The sequence below is a fragment of the Elaeis guineensis genome, chromosome 11, assembly GCF_000442705.2.
Source record: "Elaeis guineensis isolate ETL-2024a chromosome 11, EG11, whole genome shotgun sequence".
NCBI lineage: Eukaryota > Viridiplantae > Streptophyta > Magnoliopsida > Arecales > Arecaceae > Elaeis > Elaeis guineensis.
The window spans coordinates 38,980,506-39,004,753 of record NC_026003.2 but is presented as its reverse complement, the minus strand read 5'-3'; the positions used below and the strand labels follow the sequence as shown (position 1 = coordinate 39,004,753).

Genomic DNA, 24,248 nt, shown 5'->3' with positions numbered 1-24,248 from the left:
TTGAAACCAAAATAAAAAACCCTAGAGTCTCAACTCCCTGGGACTCTCTCCTTATGCACGCCCCAACTTCCACGAGTTCTGTCTCTTTGCGTGAGGAATTCTTCGAGTGAAAGGGTAGGGCACAGAGAAAGGTGGGTGACGCATCTTGATAACTCATCCATCTTATCCCTTCCTAATTTGAATTTAATTCAAATCAAAAGATAAGGATTAGATGGAAACAAATCAAGGGGATAAGAGGAAAGTTTGTGGCACCAACTCATGTCTTCACACGTTAAGAAAGAAGTGGGCTTGAGAAAGAATCAAATCCGATTTCTTTCTCACGCCACACTTCTTTTAGCGTTAAATTTTTTGGTCGCCCACTTGTTTTGGCGTATGAAAGGTGGTGGTGTCCCAAAAATCCTAATCCCAAAGTCCCAACGCCCACTTATAAAAAGGCTCCAATAATTGGAGAATCAGATCTGATTTTTTTCTCACGCCACACTTCTTTTAGCGTTAAATTTTTTGGTCGTCCACTTGTTTTGGCGCGTGAAAGGTGGTGTCCCAAAAATCGTAATCCCAATGCCCACTTATAAAAAGGCTCCAATAGTTGGATGCAAGGTTCGTCGTACCGGTACCGGACCCCGTACTGATGAAATTCTGTTTAATGTCGATATGCGGTTCGATACGATACGTAATGTCGGTACACTTCGGTACGACGTACCGATACGAGACCGGTACGGTACAATACGAACGGTATGGGCGGTACGGGACGGTATGGCATTCCATGGTTGGATGCCTTAGTATGAGAAAAATTAAGAGAGAAAATTTGAGAAAAAATTCAGCTCAAAACCCGAGCCTCTTCCTCTTCTTCCTCTCCGTTCTTCTTAGTTCTCAAGAGAATCTGTGGAATCTAAGAGAGAACCATATCAACCATCAAAGAGGAGATCTCTGCAAGGAGCTAGTACCCTGGGGAGATCATCCCATCTTTGATCAAAACGAGTCCTCATGTGGATACCTGTGGAGGCCGGACACGTGCGTGGCTATAGAACCATTCAGATCCACGATCATCAGCTGCGGTGTAGTTCGACCCATGCAAGGTATTGAGATCCGATCTCAATTAGTTATTTAGTTTTATTTTCAGATTATATTCATGCCTTAGATCGGGGCACGGATAGTTAATAGATATGATCTATCGCATGTGGGGTTAAAGGTTTAACCTAAATCTGCTTCCATTATCGATTCAAAATCGATTTTGAAATCTATGCATGCAACCCTACCCATTTTCTAACAATCAAGTGTTGGTAGGTTGTACCGGTGCCATCAATCCGATGTTTGCGTGATAGCCCAATTAAACATATAAAATAGATATGAATATTTATGTTTGCATGCAATCCATTACCACACAACTTCCTTAAGCCGCCATTGATTACAAGTACATACACATATCTTTAGGAGAATATCCAATAGCTGCTCAACAAACCAGATATGAGGACTTACAAGTGCATTCAAAAACAAATTAAAAATACATACTGACAAGTTAGGTCAAGGAAACCATATCATCCACCACTTAGAACCTATGCATGACATCCTAGCATTAAAAGGAACAGCAGAAGTAACGCCAAGTTTGGAGATATAGGCAAGAAATCAAAAAGAGCCTCCTGACAAATGCAAGATATCGCAAGACAATCAATCTCCTGAAAAGGGTTAGGATACAACATCTTGCATCTTGTTCTGACTTAAAGCAACAAAAAGTATCAAGTGTCCAATATCCAAAAGGCTTGGACAAGCGAACCATCTTGTATATAGGGACTGGTACACAATATATGGATGTTTTTGCAAAACATATTTACATAAGGAACAATCTGTTGTTCCGGTTGCTTTGTTATTTCTAGAAAATGTGATGTTAGGACCATTAAAATATCATATTAAGGGGCTCGTATACACTATATAGATGTTTTTGCAAGTACAAGCATATGTACAGAATGAATAAACAAATGTATGTATATAATGAAGAAATCTGTTGGTCCAGTTGTTCTGTTATTTGTAGAATGGACAAAATCTTTGCTAAATGTGATGTCAGACTTAGAGGTTTCTAGGCACTAGTGCTAAAAGCCAATTCGTGACCATGACGGCATTCAGGTCTATTGATTTGTCATGAAGACTTCAGGTCCAAGTGTTTGGCAAAGTTGAACGAAATAGCATACCATCAAGCCAACAAAGCTTACAGTGACTATAAGATCCATGTGCCATTGATGAGCATTTAGCCACATGAATAAAATGTGCCTCCAAGTATCACCATGCTAACAAGCTCAAAGCTCTTCAACCATTGTTGCTGGATACTTTGAATATTGGTCTACCATAAAGAAAGACTAGAGCACTTAATATGAATCAGGATGCACATCAAGTGCTCAAGATTAACTAAAACAATGCAAAATGATCCTCCATTACAAACTGGCATTGCTTTCAAGGGCCAAAAAAAGCTTCAACGGCCAAAAGCTCTTTTGGGTGATTTTGGGAGAGCTTTCTATTTCCTCAAAAAACTGATATGATATGATATGATATAATTATTATATTAGTAATAATATAAAATTGTTATAATATAATATACTATAATAATTATTGTATTATGCTATTATAATAATTATATTATACTATAATATCATTATATCTTCATATTATTATAGTGCATTATTATTACATTATATTAGAAGAATATATCATTTCTTGATACTAAAAGTGCTTTCTCAATTTGGCTAGCAAACATATGTTAAAGTTCCAATAGCACTTCGGAAGTGATGTTACCAAACAGCAAAAAGATTTTTATTAAAAGCTCTACCACCCAAAGCTCTAGAAGCAAAAGCTATAAAATAGCACCATGAATTCTTTCAATAGTGTTGAAAATGAATTGGATATTCCATATCTATATTCGAGTCTACCTAGATATGGATATAAAAATTTAACATACAACAAATATCCACACATGTATCTGTATTTATCAAAGAAAAATGGATGCAGATGAAAAAAATACATACACAAATATTTGAATAGTATCCAAATCCATTCCCAGCCCTATTTAGTCTTATATAACTCGCATAAACTCCCAATTTTAATGGGTATCTAATTTCCATAAAGTGATATTTCCATAAATGATATCACTAACTTGGTTGCATTATTGAGACCTGCTCTTTAACCTGAAGTTTTGTAGTTCAGAAGAGTTGTTGGATCCACTAAAAAAGTCATGTGATTAAGTGGAGACATTCAATCATTTGTATGAGTAATAAATATTCACCTAACCAAATTTATGTTACCTAATCATGTACCATATTTATATTCCTATTTTTGATTAAAAGAATCATGTCCATGATTGTTAAGACACATATGTTTACAAATTTTAGCATCTGATTGATATCAATATTTGTATTCATATTCGCCTGATAAAAGTAGATATTCATATGGATATACGAATATCTTATTTGTATCCTATCCATCCTATCCATTTTCAGCCCTATGAAGGATGCATAACTGTCACATATGAAAAGGCAAAGGAGGCAGTGGAATGATGCAGGGAAGGGAAGGCTTTCTTGATGAATATCATGAATAAAGGAAAAAGGGGCATGCCCCAACATACAAGAGTGGAGTTTAGCATAAGAAAAAATAGATAAGGCAAAGAACCAAAGGATGTAACATTGTTCACATTGAAGTAGAGAAACAAGACCTCAATGGAATCAAAAATGAGATTCTAAAAGGCTCGAGAAATCCCAAAAACTAGCAAGAAGAAGGTCATGTTACAGGGTTCAGAAGAGACATCAAAAAATTATATCAATAATACCCTTGTTCTAGGAGATGTATCCTAACTAGCATTGACAACCTGAAGGGAGAGATATTTGTGTTCACTAAAAAAAGGCAATGCTTGTGGACCAAGAGATACAAAAACTCAGATGCAACAGGGGTAGAAAAGCATAACGATCATTTATCTTCGAAATCTTATCACATGAAATTGCAAACAACAAAGGTAATATTTGGTGCTAACATGGTTCGCTGAACCGGACGGAACCACCCTGAGCTGAGCCATACTAGCGGCCAACTAATATGGTTCCGGCATTCGAAACGAGACACCAGTGAAGGCAAAGGAAAGAGAAAAAGAGAGAGAGAGGGGAAGAAGGCAAGGAGAGGGAGAGGTTAGAGAGGCTGTCGAAAGCTGCTGAGGCTGCCTATGCTCCGCCCTCCTCTAAAGAGGAAGAGAGAGAGAGAGAGAGGGAGGGAAGCAGAGGGAGAGGGGTGAGAGGCCAGCAAGGGCCACCGAAGGATCCTGGATGGCCGAATCTCCCCCCTACCCTCTTGCGGATTGAAACAAGGGCACTTGCCCCCTCCCTCCCCCTTCTCTCTTTATCTTTTCCTCTCGATTCTTCTTCTTCTTTTCCTCTGATCATCCGAGGGCCTCCATAGCCCTCTAGCGGCCACCACTAGCCTCCCCACCCTATCTCTCTCCTTTCCTCTCTCCCACCCTCCCCCCTCTCATTTTCCTCTCTCCAGTTCTCCTTCTCCCCTGCTCATTCTCTGTTGTGTTGATTTAGGCCGGGCATGGAACGACATGGGGGTGTACCGAAACATATTGCTGGTCAACCGGTATAGGCCCTGGTAACAGCACAGCTAGAGCTGGAATTGGGCTAGGCCATACCACTACATGAGCCCAACCCTCATTTTTTTAGGCTTCGGGCAGGGCTTAGGCCCGATATTTTTGAAAAAACCCAAGCCTAAGCCTGGCCGGAACCCAATTGGGCCAGCCTAATCAACTCGCCTTGCCCCTCACAACTCCTCATTGTAATGATCTTGGTGGCTCAGACAATGGAGTTCTCGCAAGCGATGGCCCCCCGACCAGTGGCCTTGTGGTTAAAGCTAGAGACGTGGCCGTTCGAGTGCCGGTGCTTTGAGTAGAACAACTCCCCATACCAACAATGGAACACCATCAAACCCACCATCTTCCGACACCCAGCAATCCGATTCACCTGCCTCATCAGCGCCACCCCTGCAGCAGCCGCAGCATCAGCCTTGGCAGCCGGCCCCTCCGCCCCTCCCTTCCCACCTTCCACCGCCGAATCTGGCAACCAAGAAGGGGTGGATCTGGACTTCTCGTGGCTGAAACAAGATGGAGATGATGATGGAGAGGCAAATCTGGTAGCCTGGAAGCAGGTTTGGCAATGTTATTGGTGGTCAGATTGCCGTAGAAGCCGCAGTTGTTGATGCAAAGGATGTGGATCTTTGGGACCTAAAGCTCCTCTCTCTTTGGGCCATTTCTCTTCTTCAATTGCTCCATGGGGTTAGGGTTATAGTTTGGGAGAGAGATCTGCCTCAGACCTGAAGTCGGGTCAGGAATTGGGTCTGAAGTCGGCCTCAGGTCGAGCCAATTGTATCCTAGGTTCGGCCAAATATATAAACGGCCCTATAATTGGTAAACCTGACTTGAAATGCTTCGGACCTAGCCATAAACCGACCAAAAGTATGTTAGAGGTATGCCCTAGATGCCAAGTTGGCCGACACATATAACCTTTTTAGTGACATAATTTTGTAATTGAATAAAATAAATCTGATTAATTTTTATTTATGTTGAGTCGTGTGTCCATGAATTGTCTAAGAAATTAATAGGATGATGACACATATTCTCAACAGTTAAGAATTTGAGACATCTATCATTGGTAATTAATTCCTAAATACTCCTGATCGGTGGATCATCACAAGAACGGTGATTGATCCAGTTAGATTGGTGCACGGATCGCTTTCCTCTGGATAGCCGAGTTCTGAATCTATAGTGTGGGGATACTAGAGCGAGAGTGCAGGTGATTGTTAGAGAACAATGATACCAAGCGTGACCAACACTAGTCATGTGGATGTCTATCCACTCGTTAGTGCATACTCGATGCTGCAGTGGCATCAGTAGTCTTCAGACCTGCGGTGTCTTGACTACTCCTAGTGGGATTGCTGTAGTTTGACTACACATAAACATGGTCTGTAACCATATGGATCCTTGTAGTGGACGTTAACTGCAATAGATTCACTGTAAGAGTAGGATGCGCACCTATAGAGGATCTATCGACCTTGATAGATGAGTAATCCTATGTGATTTACGAGACTGAGTTCAGAAGACCTAGGTCTGGACAGAGTAAACGATGAAAAAAAATTTTATGAGATTTTACACATAAACTCAAGTTAAATAAATCTTACATATGACAAACGATGGGGTTTAACGAATTATCCATGACCTCCATCATGTTGAAACTCATGATAAAACCAAATCATATGACAACTGCATCTAGAGATTCAATATTCCATTCTGCTGGATTGCCACCACATACTGCTAAGTATCACTGATGGATTGTAAACTTATCGAGCATCGTCTTGACGATCGATGACCCTTAATGGACAAAGTTGGAATCGTTCCACCCCATCGAAAGGAGTTTCGATGATATTATGATGGAGATCACAGTATATCTCACTGTCAAACAGAATAGAACCTATGGGATCACACAAAAGAAATTTGTCTAATCAAATGGTTGATTAGTGATTATGAATCACTATTGGGTCTAATCGTCAATATGATTAATGATTAATCTAGTGCAAAAGTTGCAATAAAGTAATTCACTAAGAATTAGTGAGTTGTAGGAGGATTAATTAGCAACTGAATTGCTAATTGGCTCAATTTGATTAAGCAATGGAGCTGAAATCAAATCTAATTGAATTGAATTCAATTAAAATTGATTTGGATTTGATTAGATCAAGCCTGATTGAGTTATGAGATAACTAAATTGCTAGGAAGATAAATTCTTGATTTGACTAGAGGATTTAGATTCAATTAATTCCTAATTAGATTAGGATCTTATTGAGCAGATTGGATTCTTAATTTGATTAGATTTTCTCCTCTTATTAGGTGCAATCAAATCTGATTTGATTGGGATCCAATTAAAGCAATAAATGAGTCCCATTGGATTCTCTCCCTTGTCCCTTGTGCGCACGGCCCCACATGTCCACACTAAGGAATCACGCGTCCCCTTTTTTTTGCATGAGAAACCAATGCCATAGCCCCTTAGTCGCCCCCTTTTCTTAACGCCAAAGATATGATAAAGATAAGGAAGTTTTGAAATTTGATTTGTTTCCTTATCAAAATGAGATCCGATCTCACCCTAACACCCTTTGGATGCCACTTTAAAAGAGATCTTTTCTTTGTGTGTTGGAATTAGATTTCACCGAACAAAAGGAGGTTTTGTTTGTTAGGAAGGGACGTGGGGTCCTTTTCTTAAATGCTAATTTGTGTTGGCATGAAAAATAAAAAAAGAGAGCGGCATCTCCTCTTATGGGCATTAGTTTCCTAGGGTAACGTGGGCTTTATGAGAAGAAAAAAATAGAGAGAAGGATTCTCTTATTCCTTCTTCCTCTTCCTCCTCTGGTTCTCCATCATCTCTAAGAGGGTCTGAGAGAAAATAATGGAGAAAGAAAATCAGCATCAACCATCAAAAGACGATTTCTGCAAGGGAACTAGCACCCCGATGAAGTCAAGAGCCTCTGATCGGATCGAGGACTTCATATGGATACCCGTGGAGGCCGAACACATGTGCGGTTTGACGAGGACCTCATCGGATTATCACAATCATCAGCAGTGGAGATCATCGACCCGCGCAAGTGTATGGAGATCGGATCTCAGATTTTTTATTTTAATTAAATCTGATTATAATTACAGCATCATAAAAATACATGTGATCGATCCTGTTAGTCGTAGATTAAATCTACTTCATGCATATTAGATAGATTAAAGTATTTAATCTAAATCAAAATTTTATTCCGCCGTATTCATGATTTTTAAATATTAAAAATCTGCACATTCTGATGTCTGCATGCATGTTTCCGGATACACGATATCCTTCAAGTGGTATCAAAGCCAGGTTATCATTCACATGCATTTTTTTAAGATCTGAAAATCAGATTTAATGATTGGATTAGATCTAATTTAAATACATGTGATGTGTTAGATTATATTTATACATAAGATGTGCAATTATTAGTAGCCTAGTACTCTTCGAAATTCATAGTAAAGGCCGTCCTACCATAGAAGATTATGGTGGAAGGGGTACCTGTATGAATCAAGAAGAACCATGAAAATAATTTATTTTATAATGCATGAGATGCACATTAAAAATCTAAAATTTATTATGTATAAGATACATAATATGTTTTAACATGCATGAGATGTGTGTTGTTAAATTTGATTTTGCATGAGATGCATGTTTATTAAATCTAAAATTACATGAAATGCAGATTTGAACATATATGAGATGCATGTAATTAGATCTAATCTTTGATAAATATATGTGATATATTTGATCATGTTTAGATCAGATTTTATGCTTATGTATGAGATACATAGATTGTTAGCTTAAATCTGAAAGTAGTTTCGACATCTAAACTACCTCATGTTCATAACACACTTAATTAAAAATCTGAAATTAAGCATTAATGATCTGAAAATTGAGATTAAAATCTAAAATTGAGAATTTAAAATCCTAATCTTAAACATAAAACATGAGAGTTTGGACTTGGGTGGTTCAATTAGATTAAGTAATTGGATTACTTTTGGGTAATCGATTAGTACATGGTAGGACTCAATCAAAATGAGTGGTTGACCCAACCCAATCAAGAGTTGATTAGGATTGGTCAAGAGTGCTCGAGATCAACTCAATAGTTGTAGATTGATCACATCGATTAACAATCATATGTTGGCCGATTAACTCAAAGATCTGAGTTGGCTCAGTGGTTCGAGCTTGAGTTACACAAGCTAACCTATTCGAAATTGATTGACCTATTGATGTCTAAGAAAAGTAGTTTGGTTAGACCTAAAGAGAGATGGTTATTTAATTGGTTTCATTCACTGACCTAACGAATTTATTGATGTCTAAGGAAAGCAACGGAGGGATCCCAACCGATCTTACACTTTTCTGACCAATTTGATTGATTAATCTTGATGTGGTTGCTTGGTGATTCGAGCTAGTCCATGCCCTTAGGGTTAGTCATAACAGTTATAACTAATTAGGATTAGATCCATTGTAATTGTGGATTTATATGAGATGTAAATTAGCAATTAAAGAATTAAAGAGACCTAAATTAAAAATCTTCTCATTAATATTAAGTCGAGGGATCTTCCATCATTGTAGAGTACCGTGCCCTCTCCGATGTTGATTGTTCTCGGTTGGATACAGTGATTCAATTGCATCAAGGGAGAAGCAACCACTCTATATGTAGGATGGAGATAGAGTCGGGCCCAAGATCTGTCAAAAGAGGATCCAATGACAGCTTCACTCGCACTCAATGATGGATCTGACTTAACTAAGGAATTAGGCCAAGATCTATCAGGTGAGGTCTCAGGACTTAGAGACCAAGTCTGCTGCGATTTGCTTAAAAAGCATTGGGCAAGAGTTGTCCACTTATTAATTGACACATTCACCAAGATCTATCAATGAGGTGGTGTGGCAATCGATGGGACCACAGTACCCACTAGGAATCCTAACTCGCGAAGAGATTACCGCTTTCTAATCCGAGTATTGGGATCTGAAGAAATAGTAGGAAGTAGTTTATTTTTAAAAATAAAATTTTAAAACAAACTAAATAAATCAATTACAAAACTCTAACTAGAATCTTCTTCTCTCTATTAGGATTTCTCTGCCCCCAACCCTAATTTTATTTTTAGAAAACAACCAACCAAACCCAATTATAAGGACAGGCTCAGGAATCTGAAAATTGTTTTTAAGTTCCGAGAAGCTTAGCTATGTCAAAGACCGAGAAATCCTAATGTTACCAAACCGTCCGATCGCTGACCAATGGAAAGCGCTGAAAATTAGATGGATGATCGTAACAAGATCATATGTAACATATTGGCATCTAAATCAAATGAGTTGCAACCCAATATGAGGTCACAAAGACTGCTTGGGCTATGTTGACTCACATACAAGAGTCGTATGGTGAGATAAGCCGATCTATGCATTATGAAGTATTTGAGAGACACTTCAACGCTAAGATGAATTGAAGGCGATCGGTCTATCATGATCGTTTGACCATGATGAAAGACCTGAAGGAGCTTAAGAAGCTCGACATGACCATTCATTAGGAATTGCAGACGAATTTGATCCGACGATCCCTTACTGGTTCGTATGGATAGTTTATAGTAAACTACCATATAAACATGATTGATTGCATCCTGACCGAGCTATTAGACATGTTGGTGACCACTTAAGACCTTGAAGAGTTCAAGAGGCACAATTCTCGTTATGGAACAGAGAAACTGTTCGAAATACCTAGAAACCTTAAAAGAAAAACGAAAGTGACACACCTTTAAAAGTATGTCAGATCTGCTCTTGAAAGAAACTAACTTTACGATATCTTCTACTCCAGTTAAGTTGTAGACTCTGATTCTAATGCACTTTTGTGTGCTTCTATGCAGGGTCTTGAGGAAAGTAGCAGACTTAAGAAAAATGATATGATCCTTCGGATAGGCAACGGAGCAAGGTTGCTACTGTGGCCGTGATCATCCATCCTCTGCGATAACTGTCTAGGTTTAGTTCTTAGGGACTGTTACCATGTACTTGATGTTTATGAAAATTTAATTTCTATTTAATATACAGGTTAATTTTCATAAAGACTACTAGACCATTTATTTTGGAAATAAAATGGTTGGACATGGCTTTATAATTAACAGTCTCCATTTACATATTGATGTGAATGTATCCGAGCAGATAATGAGTGCCGTAGGATTTAAGAGATCCAGAGATGAGATTAACTTAAAGTATATGTGGCACCTTAAGCTAGATCATATCGAAGAAGAAAAGATTAAGAAACTAATGAAAGATGGTCTTTTAGACTCGTTCTCAGATAAATCGTTTCCAGTCTGTGAGTCCCGCCTTCAAGAAAAAATGATCAAGCTATCCTTTGTAGGACACGGGAAAAAAATCACTGAAGTACTGCTTCTAGATACATACTGATATGTGCGGCCCAATTGATGTGCCGACCAAAGGAGGTTATCTCTACTTAATTATCCTTACCGTTGATTATCCACGATATAGATATATATGGATGAGATACACATATCTGAAGCCTTTGAAGTGTTCAAGGAATTTAGATATGAAGTAAAGAAACAAACCGAAAAACCCTAAAGGCACTGCGATCAGATCGAAAAGAATAATATCTAAAAAATTTTCAATTATCTCAAGAAAAACGGCATAGTCTCATAATGGATTCCATCTGGAATGCCTCAACTTAATAGAATTTTTAGATTGAAGAGTTGAATTCTATTGGATATGGTTCGATCCATAATGAGCTTCGCTGACCTTTTCGTTATTCATTTAGGAGACATGCTTAGCTTACCACTAATAAGATAGTTAATTGGGTTCTCTCTAAATCCGTTGTTACCGCACTATATAAGATATGACATAGTAAAAAACTGAGTCTTGATCATCGTAAGATTCCGAGATATCCGGCCCATATCAAGTGACAACAGCAGACAAGACAGAGGTTAGGTCTATGAGAGCTCATAGGGTATCCAAAAGAGTTTTGGAATACTAATTTTACCTTCCGTAGGATCACAATGTGATTGTGACCTAACACACTGTCTTCCTAGAAAACAGTTTATCTTGAGTGGAAACAATGAGAGGCAATTATAGCTCAAAGAGAAAGTCTCTTAAGAGCAATGATGAGTCATAAAACCTATAGAACCCATTGAACCAGTAGATGGTATACCTCACCCACCTGGTAGATCTATTTGTAACTCCTATTCTTCTAAAAGGTATATGGATATGCTTACAGAAGATGTAGAAGAAATATTCCTCATGGAAGATAGAGAACATGGAGATAATCCCTAAAAACTATTATGATGCGGTGTCATCATGATATGATCAAAATGTTTGATTTCATCAAGAATGAAGAGAAACCATGAGTCTTTAAAAGGATCAGTGGGAGTACTTGACATTCCTCGTATTGTACGTAGATGTCATCCTCCTAATTGAAAATGTTGTTCCCATAATAATGACTCGGTTTAAGATTTGGTTGTCGAAAGAATTCTCTATGAAAGATCTAGGAGAAGCATCCTATATTATGAATAATAAAGATCTATAGAGATAGATCTAAGAAGGTGCTTCGTCTCTTAAAGAAAATATACATAAAGAAAATACTGAAGAAGTTCAGCATGAAAAACTCCAAAAGTGGAATTTTTCCTTTAGGCATGGAGTTTATTTCTCCAAGATGAGATGCCCTAACACACCTGAGGAGATTGAGCGTATGAGCTAGATTCCTTATGCTTCTGCTATAGGAAGCCACATGTACGCTATGTGATATACTCGACAAATATACTTCTTGCTATGAGTATCACGAGCATATATCAGTCGAATCCAGACAGGAAGCACTGGATATCTATGAAGAATATCCTTATGTACTTGAGAAGCATTAAGGATATGTTATTGATTTTTGGAGAAAAGAATTTAGGGTTCTAAGATATATAAAGATTGATAATAAAAAGTCTATCAGCATGTGTATTCCTATATTATGATGGTACGGTATATTGGAAGAATTCCAAACAACCGATCATTAAAAATTCCACTATGGAGGTAGAGTCATCGCCGTTTCTAAGGGTGCTAAGGCAGTTTATTGGTTTATGCAATTTGTTGCGAAGCTTAGAGTGATGACATAAGATGTCATATAACTCTACTGCGACAACATGGTGCTATAGCTCTAGCTAAGAAATTAAGGTCTCATCAGAAGTCTAAGCATATATAGAGCGATGATTCCATCAGATTCGCAAATATCTCGAGTATCGAGGTGTAGAGAGTTAGACTCCATAGAAAACGTGGTGGACTCGCTGACTAAGCTTTTGTGCCACCAAAAAACTAAGTTCATCTTGAGAAGATAAGACTTTGGTTGATGGCCAATTAGCTTTAGTGCAAATGAGAGATTATTAGAGATATGCCTTGGAAGTCAAGTTGATCGATACATATAACTTTTCTAGTAGTATAATTTTATAATTAAATAAAATAAATTGGATTAATTTTCATTCATGTTGAATCATGTGTCCATAATCATCCAAAGAATTAATAGAATGATGACACATATTCTCAAGAGTTAGAATTTGAGATATATGTCATTGGTAATTAATTCCTAAATGCTCCCGATCAGTAGATCATCATGAGGATGGTGATTGATCCGATTAGATTGATGCACGGATCACTTTTCTCTGGATAGACGAGTTTCGAATCTACAGTGTGAGAACACTGAAGCGAGTGCAGGTGATTGTTAGAGAATAATGATACCGAATATGACCAACACGAGTAGTCACATGGATGTCTATCCACTCATCAATGACATACTCGATGCTGTAGTGATGTTAGTCCTCAGATCTACGGTGCCTCGACTGCTTACGGTAGAATTGCTGTAGTTTGACTACACATAAACATGACCCCTAACCATATGAATCCTTGCAGTGGATGCTAGCTACAGTAGATTCACTATAGGAGTAGGATGCGCACCTATAGGAGATCTATCGATCTTCATAAATAAGGAGTAGTCCTATGTGATTTACAAGACTAAGTTCAGAAGACCTAGGCCTGGGCAGAGTAAACGATGGAAAAGAGTTTTCATGAGATTTCACACATGAACTCAAGTCGAATAAATCTTATATATGACAGACGATGAGGTTTGATGGGTTATCCATGACCTCTATCTTGTCGGGACTCATGATAGAAAGATCAAATCATACGGTAACTGCACCTAAAGGTTCAATATTCCGTTCTGCTAAATTGCTACTACATATCGTTAAATGTCACTAGTGGATTGTGAGACTCGTCGAACATCGTCTTGATGATTGATGATCCTTGATGGGCAGAGTTGGAATCGTTCCAACCCATTAAAAAAATTTCGATGATATTGTAATAGAGATCACAGTATATCTCACTATCAGACAGAATAGAATCTATAGGATCACACACAAGAGATCTTTGTCCGATCAGATGGTTGATTAGCAATTATGAATCGCTATTGGATCTAATCATCAATATGATTGATAATTAATCCAGTACAACAGTTGCAATAAAGCAATTCACTAAGAGTTAGTGAGTTGTAGGAGGATTAACTAGCAATTGAGTTGCTAATTGGCTTAATTTGATTGAACAATGGGATTAAAATCAAGTCTAATTAAATTGGATTTAATTTAGATTGATTTGAGTTTGATTAAATCAAACCTGATTGAGTTATGAGATAACTAAATGTTAGGAAGATAAATTTTGATTTGATCGGATTGGGTTCAATTAATTCCTAATTGGATTAGGATCTTATTGAGCAGATTGGATTCCTAATTTGATTAAATTTTCTCCTCTTATTGGGTGCAATCAAATCTGATTTGATTGGATCCAATTAAAGCAATAAATAAGAGTCCCATTGAACTGGGACTCTCTCCCTTCTCCTTTGTACACATGACCCCACATGTCCATGCTAAGGAATCAAGCGTCCCCTCTTTTTTGCATGAAAAACCAATGCCAAAGCCCCTTAGTCGGCCCCTCTTCTTACCGCCAAAGATAGGATAAAGATAAGTTTTGAAATTTGATTTGTTTCTTTATCAAAATGAGACCTGATCTCACCCTAACACCTTTTGGACGCCACTTTAAAAGAAATCTTTTCTTTGTGCGTTGGAATTAGATTTCACCGAACAAAAGGAGGTTTTGTGCGTGAGAAACGTAGGAAGGGGCGTGGGGTCCTTTTCTTCAACGCTAATTTGGCACTGGCATGAAAAATGAAAAAAAAAGGGGAGAGGCATCTCCTATTGTGGGTATTAGTTTCCTAAGGTGGCATGGGTTTTGTGAGAAGAAAAAAAAATAAAGAGAAGAGTTCTCCTATTCCTTCTTCTTTCTCTTCCTCCTCTGGTTCTCCATCATCTCTGAGAGGGTTTGAGAGAAAACGACGGAGAAAATCAGCATCAACCATCAGGAAATGACTTCTGCAAAAAAGCTAGCATCCCGATGAAGTTAGGAGCCTCTGAACGGATTAAGGACTTCGTGTAGATATCCGTAAATACTGGACGCACATGCGGCTCGACGAGAACCTCATCGAATTACCACGATCATCAGCAGCGGAGATCGTCGACCCACACAAAGGTATAGAGATCGGATCTCCACTCTTTTGATTTTAATTAAATCTGATTTTAATTTCAGCATCATAAAAATGCATGTAATTAATCTTGTTAGCCGTAGATTAGATCTACTTCATGTATGTTAGATAGATTAAAGCATTTAATTTAGATCAGAATTTTATTCCGCCGTATTCATGATTTTTAAATATTAAAAATCTGCACGTACTGATTTCTGCATGCATGTTCCCAGATGCATGACATCCTTCAAAGTCGGCCCAGCCCGATGGGCTCAGGCTGGCCTCAGCCCATATCCAGCCCTAAGCATAGCCAACCTTGGGTGCTAACAAAGAAAGCAAAAGAGATGGAAATCTCTACCATCTTCCCCTTTGTAAATTCCTTATGCTTACTTTAACAAGCAATGGAGTATTAGATTTCTTGTTATTTTAACCAACAATCTTACCTCTTGCCATGTCATGAAAATGAAAAGAATAAGTGGCAATATATGAAACTATAGATGAAATTTATAAAAAATGAAATGCAAAATATGAAAATAATCTAAAAGAGCTTAACAAATGTTTAGAATATGCAACCTGACAACTGTTGCACAAAGAAGTGCTATAATGAAACAATTTGATCAAGAAGTCAGCAAGAATGGAGGAAAGAACATTGTAACATAATTAGCTTGTTCATAATTTAGGTCAGAAAATAAAATGGATAAACAAACTCCTTTCCATAGGATAGAAATCAGCTAGAGAGAATATTTTAAATGCCTAGAAGGCTAGGAGAAACTAAATCTTTAAACATCTAAAAGTACATAAATAAGTTTGATATCCAGTTAGCTCAGCACCCAAATGCCAGTACAAGAAAAAAAATGACTAGTCACTCTAAATTTGGGAAGAATTAGTCACTAGACTGGTGTCGACCAAAGCATGAATGGTAAGCATATTTTAGACCACCAGATGGTCTAAATAAATCAGTATTTATAATTATTTGTTTATCCATAGTAGAACTTACCTGCTGAAGGATTTGGATGGCCACTCCAACAAACAAAGCATGTCTGACTCCAGGTTCTAAAAGATCTGCCCACCTCGGACCTTTAGCAGCTGCTTCTGATGGATGAACCATTGCTGGCCCAACTGGATGCTGCTCCATGAGCTCCTTCGAAAAAAGAGCAGGCTGGCTTACCAAAGCAGCAGCCTGGACAAATTCGCCTTCTTCCGGGACTTCACCTCCTGGAAGTGAAACAAGGGATCCCCTCCGTGAACCTGGGAAACCCTCTTGGTGCAGATAGATTCTCTTGAATCCTCCTTCCTTTTTCCCATCAGCATCTTCTCTCTCAGACCATTTCCAAGCCAGTTGCCATCCTCCACCAATGCCCATACTACTGACTGACTCCCCAGCATTCCCTTGCATGAGACTGCTGTTTCGCCGGATACTTAGAACACTCTCATGGACAGCATGTGGTGGGGCAATATCCTTGCCTTCCAGGCTTGTTGTTTGGCGAGAGAGCAGTGGACTCTGCAAGTTGTCATCTGAATCACCTCCTCCAGCATCAGATGCATAATCTTCACCCTCCCTTTGAAGACTCTCCTCATCCCACTGCTCAGTTCTTGGTTGGTGCTCTGCTACACTAAACATGCTGCCAAAATTTGGAAAGAGTGTACTTCTCATGCTTCCCATCTCCGGTAGCTTCTCATGAACACTCCCAAAAAGAGTGACCAAGGGATCCATAAGAGGTATGTTACTCTGACTCTCCATGCTACCATGGTGAGAGATAACAGCGAGGGCACTTCCAAGGGCACTTTGTCCCTTAACAGGCCGTGCAACCCAGGAGAGACCCTCTTCAGGCCCATACAATGTGATCTTTTCCTTATCAGCAGTTTCTCCCTGGTCATCAGCAAGCTCATTAGCAGGGCCAATTATGTATTCTTCAATAGATGTCTCACCCCCTACCCCCAAGCCTTCGACAAGAAGTGCCATTTCTCCTGTATATTCAATAGAAAAAATCAGCACACCATTGTCAAATTTGTCACATATTCATGTGATTTAATTGGAAGAACAACAAGAACAATATAATAAAGCAGAAAAGAAGAAGAATAAGTCAGTATCAAATTGGCAGAATTTGACAATTGAATATGCCATTTTAAAGTTCAAGAATCATTTTCTAGAATAGTTATTTCATTATAGACTTAAAAGAGTACAGATCAGGTTTAATTAAATAATGAAAATTCCATCAGTAGAAGACAGATGAAAATAAGACATGCAAAATCAGCAGCAGCAATCATTATTATTATTACTACTACTACTATGAAAATTAACTTTTCAACCCTCAAGTATAATAAATCCATTTAACTGAAGAAAAGAGATAAAAGAAAACAGTTTTTACACTTAGAGATAATATCGATCACATCACCTGCAAGAATTTGTCATGTAATAATACCACATAACCCACAGAGAAATTAAGCGCATATCTAGCATGCATAGATGAACCAATTTTCAGGTCAACATGTGCCTTCTCCCATAAATATGCAAGCATATGCACTAGCGAATATAACAAAAAACCACCATATTATGTCAAATTAATGTGCACAAAAATGTAAATGCAAAGCTTCAACAAATTTCAGATGAAAAGTCCTTAAGATAATCAAGAAAGAAATACAATAATATTAAGTGCTATCATTTTGGCTGATGTTCCACAAGACATTCTATGTGCTCACATGCTTTACTGTACAATTAGCTAATTAGGAATATCTTATCCAGAAATTCAACAAAATCAATGACTAAATAATCGAAACAAGTACATTGAACACCACAGCCTTGCTCCAATCTCTGATTCAATCATGGAATTACTAAAGTAAAAGATGTATGCAGCATACGAAAAGAACTTTCAATAATTTTAAGAAACAGACACATTTTCCAAGCCAATAAATAACGTGAAGTGCAGACTCAATTGAATGATGGGATAAAAATGTCAAAAACTATTATATAAATAGCATAGTAGCTCTTCCTCAACCAAAACTTGAAGTGTTGACTTATTCTTGAGAAAGTTTTAAATGAAGCAACAAATGTGAAATGGCAGATGGCAGCAAACCGACAAATTAGATTTCACCATTAGAGAAAGAGAATTTAAAAATGAGCAACCTTTATTCAACAATTTAAAATAACTATTGAAAGCATATTTGTTTGCTTTTATAGGTCATGTAATCGAGTAATGAACTTACCATTAAAGAAGAACCACTGACTCAGAAAGGAAAAGAAATCAAAAAGAGACACTGTAAAGCCAACGTTTCAAGCTCCGGCCCATGCCAAGCTTCTATCGGTGCCTGACATTGGGTCCGTACCATCTACAAATCAGGACAGGTTGACACAGCTTGCTGGTTCAGCTTCGAGATTAAAGGGCTCTTACACCTCCCTGCCCCCACCCCCGCCCCCCTCTCTCTCTCTCTCTGCGCTATGAATTTGAAAAGTCAGATGGCAGAAGAGGATTGGAGAGCTGGTTGGAAGATGGATTTGCCATTTCATGTAACAAAAATTAACTTTAGACAGATCAGGAACTAGAATTCACTCCTATTAAAGGTGATGCCTGCATAAAACTTTTTTTTTTAATATTTGTTGTTCAAATGTGCACAAATTTGTCAGATTCTTGAAATCGAATGCTTCATCATTTTCCCAAGAAATTTTCCAAAAATTACATGTTAATGCTTAAGCATATAAAACAAGGACGAAATCAGAGGTTTTGTGGAGGAAATTCCACCCAGATCCTCCCACAAAATGGGCAATCATAGGTAGAGAGAGTGGGCTACTGATTGCTATGAGGGGCAAGCAGATCCTACATATCTTTTAGATCCTCCTGGGGAACAGGGAACTGACATCTTGAGGGAATGGATCATATCATGGAGTCAGGCCAATAGAGATAAGAGGTAACAATGATCAATATTCATAGTGACGTTAGGGATCATTCATGTATTTTCCTTCATGCCAACCATGAACATGTTTAACTTATGGTGGAACACAAGGGGTTTCCCATTTTCTCCAATGACTGGAGTCATATGCAGGACCTTGCGCAGACATACAAATATGGTTATGGCAAATCAGGGAATCATTCCTTTTGACTCCAAGAAATATGGTCATGGACAACATATAAATGGTGCATATGCACAGGCCTACCATACTGCAGCTACACTGATCCACACAAGCCAACTGTATAGCAATGCCTCATATGCACATAGTTCAAGCTCACTGTTATCATGATCCAGTGCAGCCCATGAAGTGAACACTGTTCAAGTGCACATAACATAAATTTCCTCACAACAATGATACTTACAAGCACCCCAGGAATTCTATCTAGGGTGGACTGAGCACCAGGAGCAATATCCCATTCACATTATGGGAATTGATGATCATCTATTATGTCTTTGGTATTGTATAATCAACACTAATCATGGTACTATAGTAGATAAATGTAGGTACTTCAGCATGTTCTCTGTAATTATATTCGCACCATGCCTTCTATGAACATCTGCCATTTATTTTTATCAATATATGTCATTAATTTAATGTTAATGCACTGTTACAATGTCATATTGGTTTAAAAGACACTACATGGAGTTCAGCATGCATATGAACCCACATTTTAATAACATGATATGTTAGAATATATGGCTATAAAATAATATTTTAATGATTGAAACAACTTTAAAAATAAGAAACCACAAAACCCGAGCCCATGACATGAAGTGCATGCCAAGTGCCAGCCATGTCTTCATGCACTGGATGCCAGCACATGCCATTTCTCAACATGACAGCACGTGGCTGCTGCTGTGCCGACCGATGGCGCACACATCGCACATCAGTGACACTTAATTCTTGATAGAAACCATACACCCATACAGGACTTTTAAGAGATGGAAGTTTCATAGGTTAACATTGTACGAAAAGCTTGCAAAATCTAGTTATGTGTTTACGTCAAAAATAAATTTCATAAAGTTTAAATGAACACATTGATCTATGGCTCCGGCAATAATGAAGCCTAAGATAGATTAAAAATAGATATTGAATATTGAAGATGTACTTGATCCTACCAAAACTATCCAATGTTCTATTAACACAAAAAGCATTGGACTAGACAGTTGACTCCTGCTAAAATCAGGTGGATAATATAATATATAAAATTGACCAAATTATTTGCTCTTGCATTGACAATGCCATAAATTTACTTAACATTCTTAGGCTTCAACATCTACTTACTGCAACATGAAACAGTGACTCAGAAATGAGACAAACAATCGTTAACAGAGATGCCCATATGCAAAATGAAGCATGCCAAACCAATGTTATATTTTTTATTGTTGGCAATAATCCTGAAGGTACAACGAAAACACAGATATGGAAACAGATAATGAGATGAGCATTTGATTTAGTGAACCATGATATTGGAAACATGACACAATACATTTGTTAAATATTTACATTCTAACTTAAGACATACTATCAAGATATCTTTAGAAAGGAAAATTTTAAACTAACAATGCTAAATGTGATATTTCTCGACTTACAAAAATTGCTAAGGCAGACTTGATACATGGCAGACTTTAGTATTAGTAACATGAATGCCAAGTTAATCAGAAATTCTGTTTCCAAACATGTTCCTTAGTAATTTGATAACATTTCTTTCTTAAGTTCAAAGATAACATTGATGAAGTTTTATCTCTATAAGAAGAAGAATCCCTCGATTTATAAAATTTTTCAAAATTTATTTTGTGGTTTCAATCATTTTTCTTTTAACTTTAGGACATGTGGTTGAGAGAGAGATGCAAAAAAAGTCCTTTAGTATTCATGAAGACTACAAGCACTTTAATATAACTCACTGATATAAACCAGAGAAAACCTTTTTATATGTATACATAGCCATGCAGGTTTATAGGTAAAACATATTTTAGAAAAAAAATCTATGTAAACAAAAATAGAGTGAAGCTTGGCAGTGACAAATGAGTGCCCTTCTGCAACAGCAACAAAAATTTAAAAAACAAAAAACAATTCATCAATTAAAAAGAACATGGAAGGAATTTGTAACACAATAAACCTGAGACATCTTCTCTTCCGCGTAGTCTCTGCAAAACTTTTTTCGCCTCTACCATCCGCCCTTTGCTTACAAGCCACCTTGGAGATTCGGGCAAATAAAATATCGTCAATGCAAAATACACGAGAGAAGGGATAGACAGAACTCCGAGCATCAATCTCCAGTCTGGGTTTGACATTAATGACATTCCAAAAACCATACAGTATGACAGGAACATGCCTCCAGATCCACTGAACTGCGGTAGGGTATTTAACAATCCCCTTATCTCTGGTGGGGCTGTCTCAGAAATATATAGAGGAACAAGTGTGACAGCTAAGCCAATTCCAAACCCATCTATAAGCCTTGCTAAGAGTAGGATATGGACATTGGGAGACCACAGCATCACCAAACCACTTAGGAAGTATAGAACTGATGAAAGAATTAGAATCGGGCGCCTACCAATCCAGTCTGATACAGCTCCAGAGAATGTAGTGATAATTGTCGCCCCGATAAGTGACATGGCTACAATTAGCCCCTCTACAGTAGGCTCAGTCTCCAATTTGAACTCCTTCTTTATATAAAGAACAGCCCCTGAAGAAAAGAAACCATAAGAATTACCATGCATTAAAAATGGAAACAAAGAATAATAAAATGGTTCGATATGTAAAAGGAAACAAAGAATAATAAGAATAACCACATTTTCATAGCACTAATCAGAATATTCATGGAGCCACGATGTTCAGCCATGCTGAATTTGCAAAAGTATTAATTCTGAAAATTATCCCAGGATTTTGAAAGATGGACAAGTCAAGCTTTACCCCAGTAAGATGGGGCCAGCTTCCAAACAATCTAAAAATAAAGCACCACAAACTCCAGAAGAGATGAGCAAGAATCTAAGATCAACTATCAAGTTGACGTCAGCCCACCAATGAATCATGCCAACTTAGCAGGTAAAAGTCAAGGAGGAAATATAAAAATGATGGTTAAATAGTCCTTCTCCATACTTTTGCATCCATCAGGGCATGAGAAAAAGTTACCTGCGATAGTAGCATTGTCCCATCCCTGCAACAAGTTGCCAATTGAAGCAGCTATTGCAACCAGAACAGCTCCTCGCGTCATTCCTGCAACTAACAAACCACTAAAACACTAATAGAGGAACCTGCATGAGAAATCCAAGATCGGATATTTACATCAAAAGGGGGGAGAAAAGCTTTGATCAACTCCTGTAGATACTTCAAAGCAACACAGATTCATTGCAAGAAATTCATCAAACAGTCACAAAAGCAAATTTAATATAAACTCAAATTCTAGACTCTCTTGAGCTAAATCAATAATCAAATATCAATTCCAGAGAGTAGGATCAAACCCCAGGAGGGAGAATCAAACGAAAACACAGAAGTTCAGAGAATTCTCATACCCGTCTGATGAAAACCAAGATCGGCCGATCAAAGAACGGACGATTCAGTTAAGGTGAAGATGGCGACAACTCTAAGACCCTACCGCCCCGAACTAGCCCAAGAACTGGCACAACATCAAGAAAAGATTTAGCGATGGCTGTCCGGAAACCCTAGAAAAACCAATACGGCGCCCCCAGCGAGCTCACTCCTTACGGGTGTCCATGTGAGGACAAAGCTGAGAAAGAGGAAAGTGAAACTACTCCAGTACCCTTATCAGGCAAAAAAAAAAAAAAAAAGGAAAAGAAATGAAGGAAAGCAACAGGAAACGCCTCTCCCATACTTGCCAACTATTCGATATTTGGTGTTCTATTTCTCTCACTCCTCTTTTTCTCTCTCGTGAAGCTTATCCTTTGAGGGCTTGCAGCTAATGGGCGGCTAAGGGACCTAGAAAAACACACCAAAACTCTCTTATTCCAATGCTAAGGACTCTTCAACCCGTCAGAAAACCCGAGAAAGATCTCACTTGAATCAAGCCTTTCTCAGGCTTTCCGCACCAAGACGGGCCAAGATCTCACCTTTCCATGGGAACGACCTCTAAAGCCTCGAAAACCAGAGTTTTGAGCTCAAAAAACAAAACCACTCGCACATAAATTTTTCTGACTGTCGAATTCCTATAACTCTACATATATTAGCAAAGAATTCTATACTCACAGGGGGGAGATGAGGGCGACCACCCGGTGCCAATCTTTCGCCGCTCCTCTCTGGAATCTTCAGGCTTGGATCATTTGGGAAGAGCCGAGAAGGAAATATAAAAATCTCCAGGCACTCCCAATAATAGCTGTTACCAATCTGTCAACAGTTCCTTTTTTTTTTTTTTTTTTTTTTTTTTGTTTCCACCGTATGTCTCTAGGATTGGATCACCCCCGCCTCCAGATCCAGCGAAACCAGCCAAAATGCATTGGTTTCGGCCTCGCCACTTGAAAACTGTCCGAACCTACTCGTCAAGACGAAGGCAAGCCAGCGAGCGAGAGAGAGTGGAAAGCCGAATGCAGCGGAACAGAACGTGCTTCGCTGCTGGTCTCCTCGCCTGCTTTTAAAAAAATATAGATCGATTAAATCAATAATTTAAATATAAATTTATATCATAAAATAAAAAAATATATTAATTAATAATTAATTTTTAAGATATACATCTAATAATTTTTCATTTGAATTAAAGTTAATTGATCATTAATCTAAATCTCACCTTCTCAAAGTGAGTTTCTATTTTGGGTTGACTCAACTGCTTTTTTTATTGGATCTGCCACGTTATCCGTGGAATCTACTCTTCGTCCTTCGATATATTGCTTCTCGAGGCAGTAGCACATGATATGAACCGCCGCTCAATGTGTTTGAATTTCTGATGAGAATGGGGCTCTTTAGCAAATACTATGGCTCCATTATTATCGCAGTACAGTGGTATAGTCTCCGATGTTATTACATCAAGTTTCACGATAAATTTTTTGAACCAAAAGCCTTCTTTTGCAGCATCCAAAGCGACGACATACTCAACCTCTATAATCGAATCTGCGATGATGCTCTATTTGGAATACTTTTAGCTAATTGCACCACCATTGCAAGCGAACACATATCCTGATGTAGACTTTCTATCATCAGGATCCGATATGAA

General features: G+C 38.0%; 1 protein-coding gene across 9 annotated transcripts in view; it reads right to left on the bottom strand.

The window, feature by feature from the left end:
• LOC105035825 (monosaccharide-sensing protein 2) overlaps positions 1–23,607 on the bottom strand; it is a 34,774-nt gene extending 11,167 nt beyond the window's left edge. Inside the window, exons 1-5 of one of the 9 annotated variants that reach the window (XM_029262067.2) lie at positions 23,291–23,607; positions 22,600–22,703; positions 22,220–22,309; positions 21,207–21,773; positions 16,139–17,109 (exon numbers count right to left, since the gene is read on the bottom strand). In XM_029262067.2, coding sequence (XP_029117900.1) covers positions 16,139–17,109; positions 21,207–21,773; positions 22,220–22,301 — 1,620 coding nt within the window. In that variant the 5' untranslated portion in view covers positions 22,302–22,309; positions 22,600–22,703; positions 23,291–23,607. Of the gene's footprint in view, positions 1–16,138; positions 17,110–21,206; positions 21,774–22,219; positions 22,342–22,599; positions 22,815–23,290 lie in introns of those variants that run through there. The other 8 variants (XM_073245394.1, XM_010911521.4, XM_010911523.4 and 5 more) reach the window with 8 other exon arrangements.
• Between the last annotated feature and the right edge of the window lie 641 nt (positions 23,608–24,248).